At 38.8% G+C, this 14,751-nt stretch overlaps 1 protein-coding gene across 1 annotated transcript in view; it reads right to left on the minus strand.

Moving 5' to 3' along the window:
- LOC113827723 (interferon alpha-inducible protein 27-like protein 2A) overlaps window positions 1-3,420 on the minus strand; it is a 6,442-nt gene extending 3,022 nt beyond the window's left edge. The window contains 1 exon segment of the mRNA XM_027380613.2: window positions 3,251-3,420. Coding sequence (XP_027236414.2) covers window positions 3,251-3,316 — 66 coding nt within the window. The 5' untranslated portion in view covers window positions 3,317-3,420.
- Window positions 3,421-14,751: the final 11,331 nt, after the last annotated feature.

Below are 14,751 nucleotides of genomic sequence, written 5' to 3' on the forward strand. Positions count from 1 at the left end.
TCTCTCTCTCTCTCTCTCTCTCTCTCTCTCTCTCTATATATATATATATATATATATATATATATATATATATATATATATATATCATGTGCTTAAATTAATTAAAATGTATTGATATTTTAGAGGATCTATAGATGAGGAGAAAAAACAAAGATATATATATTTCAGTGTGTGTTTGTATATACATGTACATAAATACACACACACACACACGGAGCAGCCCTTGCTCTGTTCTGCCTCTGCTCTTGTTCTCATGGGTCTCCCTCCTGCCTGGTCTGCCTGGCGAGACGTCCCTTTATCCAGCTATTGCTTGGGACGGCGTTTGCTTACTTTGGCCACAGAAGTGTCAAGAGAGAAAGCACCTGCGTCCGTTGGGGGAAGGAAGGCAGCTGCTACGACCCAGGTGCGAAGGGGAAACCATCGGCTTGACCATATCGTTGACAGTATATAGAGATACCTATGTATACATAGATATATGTGTATATATATACATATATATAAATGTATGTATATTTGAATGTGTATATATATATATATATATATATATATATATATATATATATATATATATATATATATGTGTGTGTGTGTGTGTGTGTGTGTGTGTGTGTGTACATATATGAAGATGTGTATATAGATGTATATATACCTATATGCATATACATATATATGTATATATTCATGTATATATACACTTAAATATGTATATATATTCATGTATATATACATATATATGTATATATACATATATATGTATATATATACATATACATACATATAGGTCTACATATACATATATATATATATATATATATATATATATATATATATATATCTGCATATGCATATATATGTATATATACATATAATCATCAAGGAGCTAATGCCGATGGAAGTGCATAGCTGCATCCACCCTCATGACAGGTTTGGTCAATCTGCCCAAGCCACGACTTCCTAGGTCGTCCCACAGACATGATGGGCAGGAACGTCCTGAGGAAAGCGACCCAGGTGGCCGTATACCCTGAGATGGCAATCACGGATTGTGCAGATAACAGTTCCTGAGCCAGTCTCACGGTGCAACCATTGGTCTGACACATGGTCCCGCCAACAGTATCCCATGATCCGGTGCAAGGACTTGTTGAATAAGGCATCAAGACGAGACTTCAAGGCACAGGATAATGTCCAGGTTTCACTATCGTATAGCAAAACTGGTATAATCAGGACCTTGAAAATGCATAGATTGGTACTTCTGCACAGGTACCGGAATCTCCAAATACTTTTGTCAAGAGAGTTCATGACCCCTGCTGCCAGGCCAATCTGTCTGTTGACCTGCTGGTCTCATAGCCCAGAGTTATGAACTACACTACCAAGGTATGTGAAGCTCTCTGTGACTTCAGTGTTCCTCGCCGCAAGCATGTACCGACCAAATAGGTTTTCCTAGCAAGTCCTCAAAGTCCTGGATCTTGGTCTTGCTCCAATCCTCTAGACCCAAGGGTTTCGCTTCATTACTAAATGCAGCCAGAGCCACCACTAAGGTTTCCAAAAACATCATCAGCAATGGTAAGGTCAGCAACCTTGATATTGCCCAGAGTTGCTCCACAATGACTTTGAATAGTAGCTCTGTCCAGTATCTAGTCCATGCAAGTGTTGAAAAGACTTGGTACAAGGACACAGCCTTGTCTCACTCCTGAACTAACAGGTAAGAAGCTCGACAGGCCCCCCAACACTTAACAGCATTTTTGGTACCAGTATACAAACTTGCTATTAGTCCACTAATCCTTGTTGGAATTCCTCTGTCTTAGGATCTCCCAGTGTGATTCCCGATACACCGTATCGAACGCCTTCTTAGGGTCGATGTAGGCTGCAAGCAGCCCATGTCCGAACTCACGACGGTGCTCTACAGTGACTCGAAGCTCGAAGATAAGGACTATTGTGGACTTATCAGGAGTGAATCTAGATTGCTCTGGCCTCTGGTGCCTCAGTAAGTGGTCTTTGATACGTCTCAGAAGGATGTGGATGACAACCTTGTCTGGTATACTGAGCAGTGTAATGCCTCGGTCATTGCTGCAGTCCCAACGGTCCCCCTTCCCCTTCAAGAGAGGGATGACCACACCCCTCAACAGGTCAGGAGGAATGGTACCGGACAGCCATGCAGCCAAGACAGCATGTAACCCCTGCGCCATAGGTTCACCACCAGCCTTTCACAGTTTAGCTGGTATGCCACAGATACCTGCTGCTTTACCACTCGTCAGCTTGATCCTCACTGATGGGTGGGTCCGGCAACGGAATCTCGGCACTACCCGCATCCAAGTTAACTGTTGGTGGATCAACCTGGTACAACTGCTCAAAATACTCAGCCCAACGCTCCCACACTGCAACAGGATTTGAGACAATCTGGCCACTTACTAAGCGAACTGCTGTCACCTGTGAAGAGGGCCTGGAGTTCAGCTTTCTCAGGGCTTGGTATACAGGACGAAGGTCATTTTCTAAGAAATGGCCTTCTACCTCCTTTGCAAGATTCCTAATAAACTGTTCCTTGTCCCTTCTTAACAGTGACCGAGTTCTGCGCACCTGAGAATGGTGAAAATCCCGATCCCCTGTCAGACGAGCCGTACGACAAGCATCTGTGGCTTCCAGTGTCTCCTGCGAGATGAAATTCTGTATTGCTTCTTGAGCTGCATGAAGTGATTGAAGGTATCCCACAGAAGTACAGGGTCAGTAAGATTGTCAAGCGTTGTGAAACGACCAGAGACTGCTTTAGAAAACCCACGGGCACACTCCATCAGCCTGTCCAAATGAAAAACCCTAGGGTGATCATTGGACCGCTAGGGAGTTATGAAGTGGACCCGGAGGGTAGCCACAACCAATCTATGGTCAGTACCACAGAACTCGGCACTCCTATATACCCTGCAATTCTGGAGGATCCTCCGAGTGCTAACGAATAATGAAGATGTAGGCGCAATCTTATATATCCTTTTAAATGTAGTCAATATCAATTAATATCAAATATCTAAAGAAGTGTGACCTTCGAAACCGGTGTCGATAGACGAAGGAAAAGGTATGGTGGGAGGGGCTTAGGGCCCGCGCATTTTCAACTGATTTCGATAATATTCCATCGTTTCATTGTTTATTTCAAGATGTTGATAGCCAACAACTTGTATTTACTGTTATTTCCTTATGCTGCATCAGTAAAACAGCTATTAAGGAGGGGTATAGGGCTAATGAGGAAGAGCTAGCCGTGAGTACTTACCTTCTTGGCCGAAATCGAGAGTGGAGAGAAAAGCAGCAAAATGAGAATGAGTGCGTTCCGCTTCATTCTGAACGTAAGAAAATTTCTTATTTTCCCCTTTCCTTGCTGTCCTTCCGTGTGTGCGTCTTGCTAGGTAGCGAGCTGACGACTGTTCAGGAACGGAGCGAACACCGGCGAACAATGCTTAAAAACTGCAAGATACTACCAGACAAATAAATTTCCGCTACAGATGATGAAAGTGATATATATATATATATATATATATATATATATATATATATTATGTATGTATGTATATATATATGTGTGTGTACATATACTTAAATGTATATGTATATAAAATACCGGTAGTGGAAATCTGGAAATCCTTATACCTTATGATATCTTGCAACGTGAGTAGTACACGTGGGCATCATTCCTGTTTTATACAGGAAAGGCTTCAGCAAAATAATCTGCGTATATATATATATATATATATATATATATATATATGTATATATATGTATATATATATATACAGATAGAGTATGGAAAATAAATATACATTGTTATACATCAATTTTTGTATAAACACACAAATACACACACACACACACACACACACACACACACACACACACACACACACACACACACACACACACACACACATATATATATATATATATATATATATATATATATATATATATATATATATATATATATATATATATATATATATAGAGAGAGAGAGAGAGAGAGAGAGAGAGAGAGAGAGAGAGAGAGAGAGAGAGAGAGAGAGAGAGAGAGTGATGGGCATCGATATACAGAACTGTCTAATGCAATACCGATGCATTGATACTTGGAAATTTTCGAAGACACATAAAAAGATTTTGATTCTAATACATGTATTGCCAATACAACATCGCCGATACGTTATTGTAAGAAAATACCCAAATGATATGTAAATACTTTATTTTGATGTTTCATGCACTGTAAAAAGTGTTAGCAGAAAAAACGTGTGTATTTCGATGGCTTCTACGCCACAGTAAGTTGATAAGTGAAAGAAAGAGGAACAAGAGAGAGAAAAATATATAAATAGAGAGGGAGGAAAGAAGAGAAAGAGAGAGAGGGAAACAGATAGAGAAAAGGAGTGAGAGGCAGACAGAGAAAACTGGATATGCTTATATCTATGTAAAGAGCTGTCGACCAAACATGAGTCATACATGCCTGAAGGGCTGTGTCATTGTGTTTACATAATTCGCATATCAACTAGATGGAAATAAAATAATATCCCTAACCATATCAAAGACTAGACCACTGTCTATAATATTATTAATATACACAATAAGTCCTGGTCTCTAGACTGTTGCTTGATCGACATGATGCAATTTTCAAGCAACAAAGTAATATGGATTATGCGACTTGGGCGCCCTGCACATTTTGCAGTGGCGATTTGAAACTGGCTTTGCCTCCAAAACAACATCTTGCACTATGCGTAGCCTGGTTAGTGTAACCTGCTGTCTCCGAGACAGTCCATTGTAGACTGGATAAAACAGTATGCAATATATATATCATTAAGCAAATGATATAACATAAAATGCACCCGCATCTCTTTCTAGAAAATGTATTAGATGTATAACATGCGACACTGAACCTGTAAACTTGATTTATCAAAAAAATATACATCTATTCAGAGGTAGAACACCGTACCTGTTCTATACGGGAATGGCTTCAATATTACTGTGTGCATATACGTATAAAGACACACAAACAAACGCATATATATGAATGTGTATAAAGATGAATATGTATATATATGACTATATATATACATATATACATTTATGAATGCATATGTATATACGTTTGTATATGTATAATAGAAATGTGAATGTATACACATTAGATGTAAATATATATACACATGAATATACATGAATAAATATATACATGTGTGTGAGCGTATATATATAAAGATGAATATATACGTATAAACATGAAGGCATACACACACACATATATAAACATACATACATATATACATATATATGTTACCAGTAGTGGAAATCAGATTTCCTGTGATATCTTGCAACTTGAGCAGTACACGTGGACATCGTACCTGTTCTATACGGGATCGGCTTCAACAATGACTGTGTGCATGTGCACACACACACACACTCAAGTATATATATATATATATATATATATATATATATATATATATATATATATATACTATATGTATATGTGTATATATACACTTTCTTCAATAAATCTAGTTTGTGCATTGTGGGTTTTTTTACCACACACACACACACACACACACATACACACACACACACACACATATATATATATATATATATATATATATATATATATATATGTAATGATATATATATATGTTAGAGTAATTAAAGATGTTTATTACTATAAGTATACCTCATATATGTCTATGATATACCCCATATTACCTAAACTAAGGTGAAGTTATAGTTTGTTAAGTTACCCATATAAAAGTATATTTTCTTTTATGTACGCCATCTTACGGCAAATTTTTATACTCGTGTAATGTAAACAACCTACGTAGTGCCACGTTAGAGTTAAGCGCATCAACTCTGTGTTGTACTGATCCCCACAGAAAATCATATATGCATTGACACGTCAAACTTGCTTAATACACGCATGGAAGATGAGTTCTCCCACTACGCCAACAGGTTATGGGCCCAGATTTAAGCAGTTTGATGGTGATGCAAACAAATATGATTTGTGGGAAGAGCACTTCCTCAGCGCGTTAGACATATTGGAACTACATCTCGCGCTCGATAAGTATGCTTCAGAACGTCCAGAAGTTTATAGATTGTGCCAAAAGGACAATCTACAGTCATTTAACTGGTTGTCTTGACAGAACGTCACCTGGCATGATAAAACGTGAAGCGAAAGGAGATGGCGGGAAAGCTTTGGCAGTACTACGAAAGTATTACCTAAGGGAATCAGACCAGAGGCTGTATGCTTTATTAATGTCATTCTTCACCAAAAGACTAGAGAATGGCGGCAGTGCTATGGAATCTCTCTCATTTCTTGAGGAGACAATAGCAGCACTCAGAGAAGCAGGTGAGAGCATCAGTGATCGTATCTTAGTGGTAATCACACTAAAAGGACTTCCACAGAGAATAAGACTTTTATTGATATAGCTAATCAACGCAACCCTCCATTTGATTATTGTGGGTTAAAGGCAGCTATATTAACTTACGAAGATACTCTCAAATGAAATTCTGATACAGAGAGAGTAATGGCTGGCCAAGGTAATAATACATTTAAACAAGAGATGCTTCAAGTGTGGTGAACCAGGCCAGTTTGCATCAAAATGCTACAAAGGTGGTGAATATAAAAGAGGAAACAACCTGAATAAGCCTCAAAATGTCAAGAAATGGTGTGAATTACATAATTCAAGAACTCACAATACTAGTGAATGTAGTAGAACAAAGAACCCCAGGAGGAGTAATAACAAAATGTATCAGGCTTAGAAGCAGATGAAAGTTTGATCATGATTGACAGTGGTTGCACTACACATATAGAAATAAATAAACCAAAATTTGTGAGATTTGAAGAGTCCTTTGATCCACAAAACCATTACATTGAGTTGGCAGATGGCCAGCGGCAACAAGGAAATGTGCAAGGATGATGTCAAAGATTTTATTCTAGATCAGAACGGCAGATCGAGAAGTGTTTTACTAAAAGATGCTCTATACATACCAGGATTTAAGCAGGACATCATGTCAGTATGGAAGACAGTTCAGAGTGGACACAGCATTACTTTTTCACCAAATGGTAGTACACTAACTACCAAGGATGACAGTATTTGATATTGTTGAGAAAAACAAATTGTACTACTTACGTAGAGGTAAGCAACATACGAACTCTCATATGGATAAGTTCAACAAGGTCAATTTAGGGGAGGCTAAGCACACCCTAGAGGAATGGCATACAATTCTAGGACACTGTAATGTGACTGATGTGCAAAAACTTGAAGCAACTGTTAATGGCATGCATATTTTGAGGAAAGATAAGTTCAACTGTACCACATGTGCTCTTGGTAAAATGACACAGTATAGAAGTAGAGAGCCTGACAAAAAGGCTAAGCAGCCTTTAGATTTAGTCCACTGTGATGTAGTAGGACCTATTGATCCAGCAGCTAAAGGAGGTTTCAGGTACGGTATCTCTTTCATTGATGACTACTCAGGAGCTCTTAGAGTCTACCTCATAAGAAGTAAGAATGATACAGTACAAGCCATGAAGAGGTATATGGCAGAAACAGCACGTTATGGCAGGATAAAAAGCCTGAGATGTGACCATGGAACGGAATTTACAAATAATGAATTCAGAACACTCCTTATAGAGAATAAGATTAAACAAGAGTTTTCTGCACCCCACTCTCCACATCAAAATGGGACAGTTGAGAGGTCACACAAATCCATTTTTGATATGGCTCGATGTTTACTGATTGATGCCAAATTACCCAAGGATATGTGGAGCTATGCAGTGAAAACTGCTTGCTACATAAGCAATAGGTGCTATAACCCCAGAACTCGGAAAACTCCAGCAGAAATGCTCGCTGGAAAGCGGCCAAACATCAGCAGAATGAATGTTTTTGGAGTAAGATGTTTTGCATATGAAGAGGAGAAAAAGAAACTTGATCCCAGGAGTAAGGAAGGGATATTTGTAGGCTGTGATGACCAGAGCCCAGCGTACTTAATTTACTTTAAGGACTCCCAAACAGTAAAAAAGATAAGATATGTCAAGTTTATGGAAAACTTGCCCAATGTAGCTGGACCATCAAGTATCGACCAAGGCTCAGATGAAGAAGACATCTTGGTGGAGACAAGACTTCCGCAAAAACCACTTCCAACAAACCAAGATAAGCCACCAGAGAACATAAGTGAAGAAAGAAGATATCCAGCTCGAGAAAGACGGAAACCCTCACATCTAGATGACTACGTTACTGATGAACTAGACGACAGTATCTCCAGCGTAACACACAAAAGCTTCATTTATCATTGCTACCGAGTGTCACACAAACCAGTACCAGTCACCTACCAAGAAGATATAATGTCTCAAGAGTGACCTCAGTGGAAGAAAGCAATGGACGAGGAAATATCTTCACTTCAAGACAACGATACCTATGAACTTACTACACTGCCTGAGACGCGTACAGCAGTAGGTGGAAGATGGGTATATCAAGTAAAGCCTGGACCAAACGGCAAAGAAAAATTTAAAGCAAGATATGTTGCTAAAGGATATTCACAGGTGAAGAACATTGACTACAGAGAAACTTTTGCACCAACAGCAAGAATGTCTACACTCCGTGCTTTATTGGATGTGGCTGTACAAAAGGACATGGAAATACATCAAGTGGATGTTAAAACAGCTTACTTCCGTGATGATATTGATCATGAAATATATGTGGAACAACCTGAAGGTTATGAAGAAAAGAATAGTGCAGGAAATGTGTTGTATTGTAAGCTGAAAAAGTCACTTTATGGTCTGAAACAGAGTGGTAAAATGTGGAATAGTGTAATCCATAATTTCTTCATTTCAGAAGGATTCAAACAATCACAGAGTGATCATTGTCTGTATCTAAAGCATGATATTATTGTGCTCTTATGGGTAGATGATTTAGTTATTGCCAGCAGTTACATGTCCCTGATGAACAAATTTAAGCAATCTCTTTGTCAAAATTTCAGAATGACTGATTTAGGTAAACTAAACTGGTTTCTTGGAATGTCATTTGTTTCTGGTAAAGATAACATTAAGGTGAGCCAAACTAAATATGTAGAGAAGATTTTGGATAGGTTTAACATGTCACATTGTTATGCAAGAAATATACCATGTGATCCAAGTATTGTTAACACCTCAACAGTAGAATCTGATGAGTTGGCTAATGCTACTCTTTACAGAGAAATAGTAGGTAGTCTCATATATATTATGACAGGTACTAGACCAGATTTGTGCTATGTGGTCACTAAACTTTCACAGTATATGTCCAAACCTACTAAAGCTCAGTTAAGTGCTGCTAAGAATGTGCTCAAATATTTGAAAGGTACAATGATGAATGGTCTTACATTCAAAAAGTCAAATGAATCAGTTCAACTTAAAGGATTTTGTGATTCAGACTGGGGGTCATCTGAAGACAGAAAAAGCATATCAGGATATTGTTTTCAGTTACATAGAGATGGACCATTTATATCATGGAAAAGTAAGAAACAACAGACAGTAGCACTTTCATCTTGTGAAGCAGAGTACATGGCTATTACCTATGTCATTCAGGAAGCAAAGTTCCTAAGACAAATTGTGTCTGATCTATTAGGATTAAAGTTAAAGTCTGTAGACTTAGGAGTTGACAACCAAGGTGCTATTAATCTTGCCAAAAACCCAGTTAATCACCAAAGATCAAAGCACATTGATATTCGTTACCACTTCATTAGAGATGAAGCAGAGAAGGGTAATGTAAACTTGTTCTATGTTCCTACACAACAGAATCCAGCTGATATTTTTACAAAGCCTATGAGCCAGAAGTTGCAAGCTTTTAATTATATCAAGGGATAAATTCTCAGATAACATACCCATCTTTAAATAAGAGGGGGTGTTAGAGTAATGAAAGATGTTTATTACTATAAGTATACCTCATATATGTCTATGATATACCTCATATTACCTAAACTAAAGTAAAGTTATATTTTGTTAAGTTACCCATATAAAAGTATATTTTCTTTTATGTACGCCATCTTACGGCAAATTTTTATACTCGTGTAATGTAAACAACCTATGTAGTGCCACGTAGATTCTCCTGAATACATAGAGTTAAGCGCATCAACTCTGTGTTGTACTGATCCCCACAGAAAATCATATATGCATTGACACGTCAAACTTGCTTAATACACGCAGGGAAGATGAGTTCTCCCACTACGCCAACAATATATATATATATATACATATATATATATATATATATATATATATATATGTATATATATGAATATATGTCCTTGACTGGATGTGGCACCTTGCCGAGGGTGAGAGGCCAGGCGAGGATCGAGGATGACTCAAGCTCTGCCAACCAAGGAGCAGCGAGTCTTCGTCCTCGATGCCAACCACGTCCGTCGATGTTGGAAAGGTCGAGTCGGACATGCTAGGCTTTGGCCACACCCGCCCTTACCAACCCATCGTGGTAGGGTATGGCCTTTTCTTCTCCCTACGATGCAAATCATACACCAATCACCGGCCGCGGCTGTTGGGCCAACCGCGGAGAGAGAGTGAAAGGAAGAAAAAAAATGGATAGAGAGATAGAAATAAAGAGAGAAAGAGAGATAATCACCGAGAGAAAGAGAAAGAGAGAGGGGGAGAAAGAAGGAGAAGGGAGAGGCAGAGACAGAGAAAGGTAGGGAGAGAGAGGGGGGAGGAGGAGGAGAGAAACAGAGCGGGGGAAGGTGAAAAAAGAGTCACAAATATATATATATATATATATATATATATATATATATATATATAGAGAGAGAGAGAGAGAGAGAGAGAGAGAGAGAGAGAGAGAGAGAGAATAAGAAAGAGAGAGAGAAAGAGAAAGAAAGGGAAAGAGAGAGAGAGAGAGAGAAATAGAGAGAGAGAGGCAAAAAAGTAAGAAAGACAGGAATAAAAAGAGACAGCGGGAGAGGGAGGGGGAGGGAGAGGAGGTTGGGAGAAGGGATGAAGGAAGAGCAAGAGAGAGAGTGAGTGAGAAAATGAGAGGGGGAGAAATAGTAAGAAAGCGAGAGAGGGAGGGAGGGGAGGGGAGAGAAATAGAGAAAGGGAGTGAGAGAGAGTGTGCATCAGAAAGGTAGTGAGTGAGTGAGAAAGGAAGAAAAAAGAAAAAGAGAATGGCGAAGAGAAAGCGGAAAAAAGAGATAGAGAGTATAAGAAAGAGAAAGAGAGAGACGAGCGAGAGAAAGATATAGGGAGACAGGGGATGAGGGTATTGAGAGAGTGAGTGAAAGAAAGATGGAGAGAGAATAAGAGGGGGTGGGATAGATAGCGAATAAAAAAGAGGGGGGAGGGAGAGATAAGGAGAGGAAGTGAGTGAAATGGTGAGTGGGAGAGAAAGAGAGAGAAGGAGAAAGAGAGAGTGAAAGGAAGAAAAAAATAGATAGATGGAGAGATAGAAATAAAAAGAGAAAAGAGGGATGAAGGGAAAGGGAGAGAAACAAAGGAGGAAGAGATAGAGAGAGAAAAAGAAGGGGGCGGCAGAGGCAGAAAGAGGTAGTGAGAGAGTGAGTGAGTGAGAGAGAGAAGTAGAGAGAAAGATAGAGTGAAGGAGGGATGGAAGGAACGAGAGTCGCAAAGAGAGAGAGAGAGGAGAAAGAGAGCTACAGATAAAGAAAGAGAGACTGAAAGAAAGAAGGAGATAAAAATAAAGAGAGAGAGAGAGTCCCGCACACACACACACACACACACACACAGAGAGAGAGAGAGAGAGAGAGAGAAAGGGAGGGAGGGAAAGAGAGAGGGAGAGAGAAAGAGACAGAGGGGGAGTAGAGGGGGGGAGGGAGGGTAGGAGAGAGAAAGAGAGAGAGGGAGAGTCACAAATAGAGAGAGAGAGAGACAAAAAAGAAAGAGAAAGACAGGAGAGGTTGGGAGAAGGAAGGAAGAGAGAGCAAGAGTGAGTGAGAAAATGAGTGGGGGGAAAATAGATAGTGAGAAAGCGAGAGAGAGGTGGGGGGGGGGGTAGATAGAGAAAGGATGTGAGAGAGAGAGTGTATCAGAAAGGGAGTGAGTGAGCGAGTGAAAGAAAGAAAAAAAGAGAATGACGAAGAGGAAGAGAAATAAAGAGACAGAATATAAGAAACAGAAAGAGAGAAAAAGAGGGAGAGAGAGAATAATAATAATAAAGAGAAAGAGGGAGAGAAAATTAATAAAGAGAAAGAGAGAAAAAGGGAGGGGGAGATAAAGAGAACGAGAGACAAAATGAGTAACAGAGGGAGAGAGAGAACCTGAGAGAGGGAGGGAGGGGAAGAGACAGGGAGAGAAAGGGAGTGAGAGAGAGAGGGTGTGTGTGTGTGTGCGATGAGATATAAACACGTATGTATGATTCGTTTCTTTAATCTGGAAAGCACTTTATCTTGTGCTAAATCCTGATAATGGTTTGTCGCTTTCAAGATCCCACAAGCCATGGCGTTTCTAGCTCAAAATTTAATCTTACACATGTGCAGAACGAATTTGTATTCATACGTAACGACATCAACCCCATAGAAAAGATGGAGTTGATTTGCCATCAATGTTTATCATATATAAATAAAATAAATTCCGACATTCTCATGTTAAAAATATATATGAAAATTCAACATGTATTTTTGTGACGTCATCAAAATAAACAGACGCCATGACACCTCCTCGAGTTGCTGCTGATCTAGCCTTTCCCCCGCAGTCACTCACGAGAAAACTCTCCCGCAAATATAAACTGATGTCGCAGCTTTTGTTTTACACCTTTAGTTCAGTTGCTTATAAAATTAAAAGGGTATTTGAAGCCATCTCTATGAATTTATTTGTAGAGGCACAAATACATATCTTCATGATATAATATTACCGTATATATATATATATATATATATATATATATATATATATATATATATATATATATATATATATATATATATATATATATATATATATATATATATATATGATATTTCTCTCTCTCTCTCTCTCTCTCTCTCTCTCTGTAGCAAACGTCTCGTTATCAAAATTAGTGTGTGATGTCAAACGCAATAGATGGTGGTTGCTAATTGCCACACTACACAAGTACCCACTCGTCTATGGAAAGAGCAGATTTGTTGATGATCGCATTGACTCGTGCGTCTGGCAGTGCGTCTTACATCTGTGCAAGTACTGTGGATTTGGAAAAAAAAACAACTTTAATCCGGATTTAACTTATCTCACGCGTACAGAAGACGCCCTTTAGTTCAAATGAAAATCAGGAAAAAAAAACTGTGTGTTTATCCTTAGCATCTATAACATTTTTGACTTTCGTGTCTGGTATTAATGGGTAATTCTTCAGCTCTGGCAACAGAAAATGATAGGAAAGGTACCCATTGCAAACAGTAAATCCGTCACATACTCATTTCCTGAACAAAAGTGAAAACAACATATAATTAATGAAATTATGAGTTAAACCCCGACAATTGGACTGAAGCAACCTCTCTCCCCAAGAAGGCTCCAGCATGTAGAAAAGGTATGAATGAGACTGGATATCTTCGCAATGCAAGAGTTGTATTTGACCGGTTTCGATTACGTCTTCATCATAAATACATATATGTATGTATGTATTTCTGGTGAAGACGTAATCGAAACCGGTCAAATACACCTCTTGTATTGCGAAGATATCCAGTCTCACTCATACCTTTTCTACATTTGTCAACATGGATACGTTTCAAGGCTCCAGCAATCAGGACTCGCACTTAGGACACCGAGAGTCCCGCTCAGCCGGTCCAGAGGCACTTGTCCTAAACCCGGGCTCTTCTTTTAGTGTTCCAGTGTGTTTCTTGATACATTTGGCCAAGCGGTCAGCCAAACCCTACGGAATCACTCTATGACAACCCTAAATACGTGGATTTTGTCGCATACAACTGGCTCCACAAGTGCAACGAACACCCAAAGTGACTTCACCTGATCTGGCCATTTCATTTCGGCAAAAATTATCATTATCTTTGCCTATTAAATCCAATACTCTTATCATTATCATTGTCAATATGATTATTATTTTATGAAAATGATAATAATGATAAAATCCGAAAATCAAAGGAGACTAAACAGGCGCAATATGTAGGCCTAGTAACTGACGTTGGTAAATACTTGTGAAGCCATCTACATGTAAATCTTCTGGATTCTTTTGTCCAAATGTTCTTGAAAACAAATTACAAGTGAGCTTTATTGAGACTAAACACCACACACGTCTAAGTACAAAATCTGCAGGCTCGTGCGCTCTCCGGATAGGCGGGAAAAATGGCGTTGCTCCGTTGGCGGTGCTGAGACTACCGCAAACCTTCCCCACACTACACGCACAAATACTGACTCTGCACTGCCACTTGTCACTGCACTAGAACACTAAGAGTTACGCGGAGAATTCGAGATTAGGAGGCGCGAACCAAGGTCTATATAAGTACTTATATAGACCTTGGAAGAAACAATGGTTGCCAGCCACTGAAGGGAGTGCCTGGCACCCTGGCTGACCAACAGGCGTTGGGAAGATTTTTTAATATAACACAGTAAGACTTTATCGGAAATTTAGGGTATAGCACGATTATACATTTTTAAACACCGATTGATGCAAAAAACAATAATAATGATAATAATAAAATAAAATAAAACTTTTTACACATATTAAGTAATCATAAAATTATATTGTTATATTGCGTCACGAATTTAAGATATGACACAAAACAAGTGCTTTTCAGTACATACGTTGGGTAAAATAATATCCGCTTACA

This window comes from Penaeus vannamei, chromosome 8 (genome assembly GCF_042767895.1).
Source record: "Penaeus vannamei isolate JL-2024 chromosome 8, ASM4276789v1, whole genome shotgun sequence".
Classification (NCBI taxonomy): domain Eukaryota; kingdom Metazoa; phylum Arthropoda; class Malacostraca; order Decapoda; family Penaeidae; genus Penaeus; species Penaeus vannamei.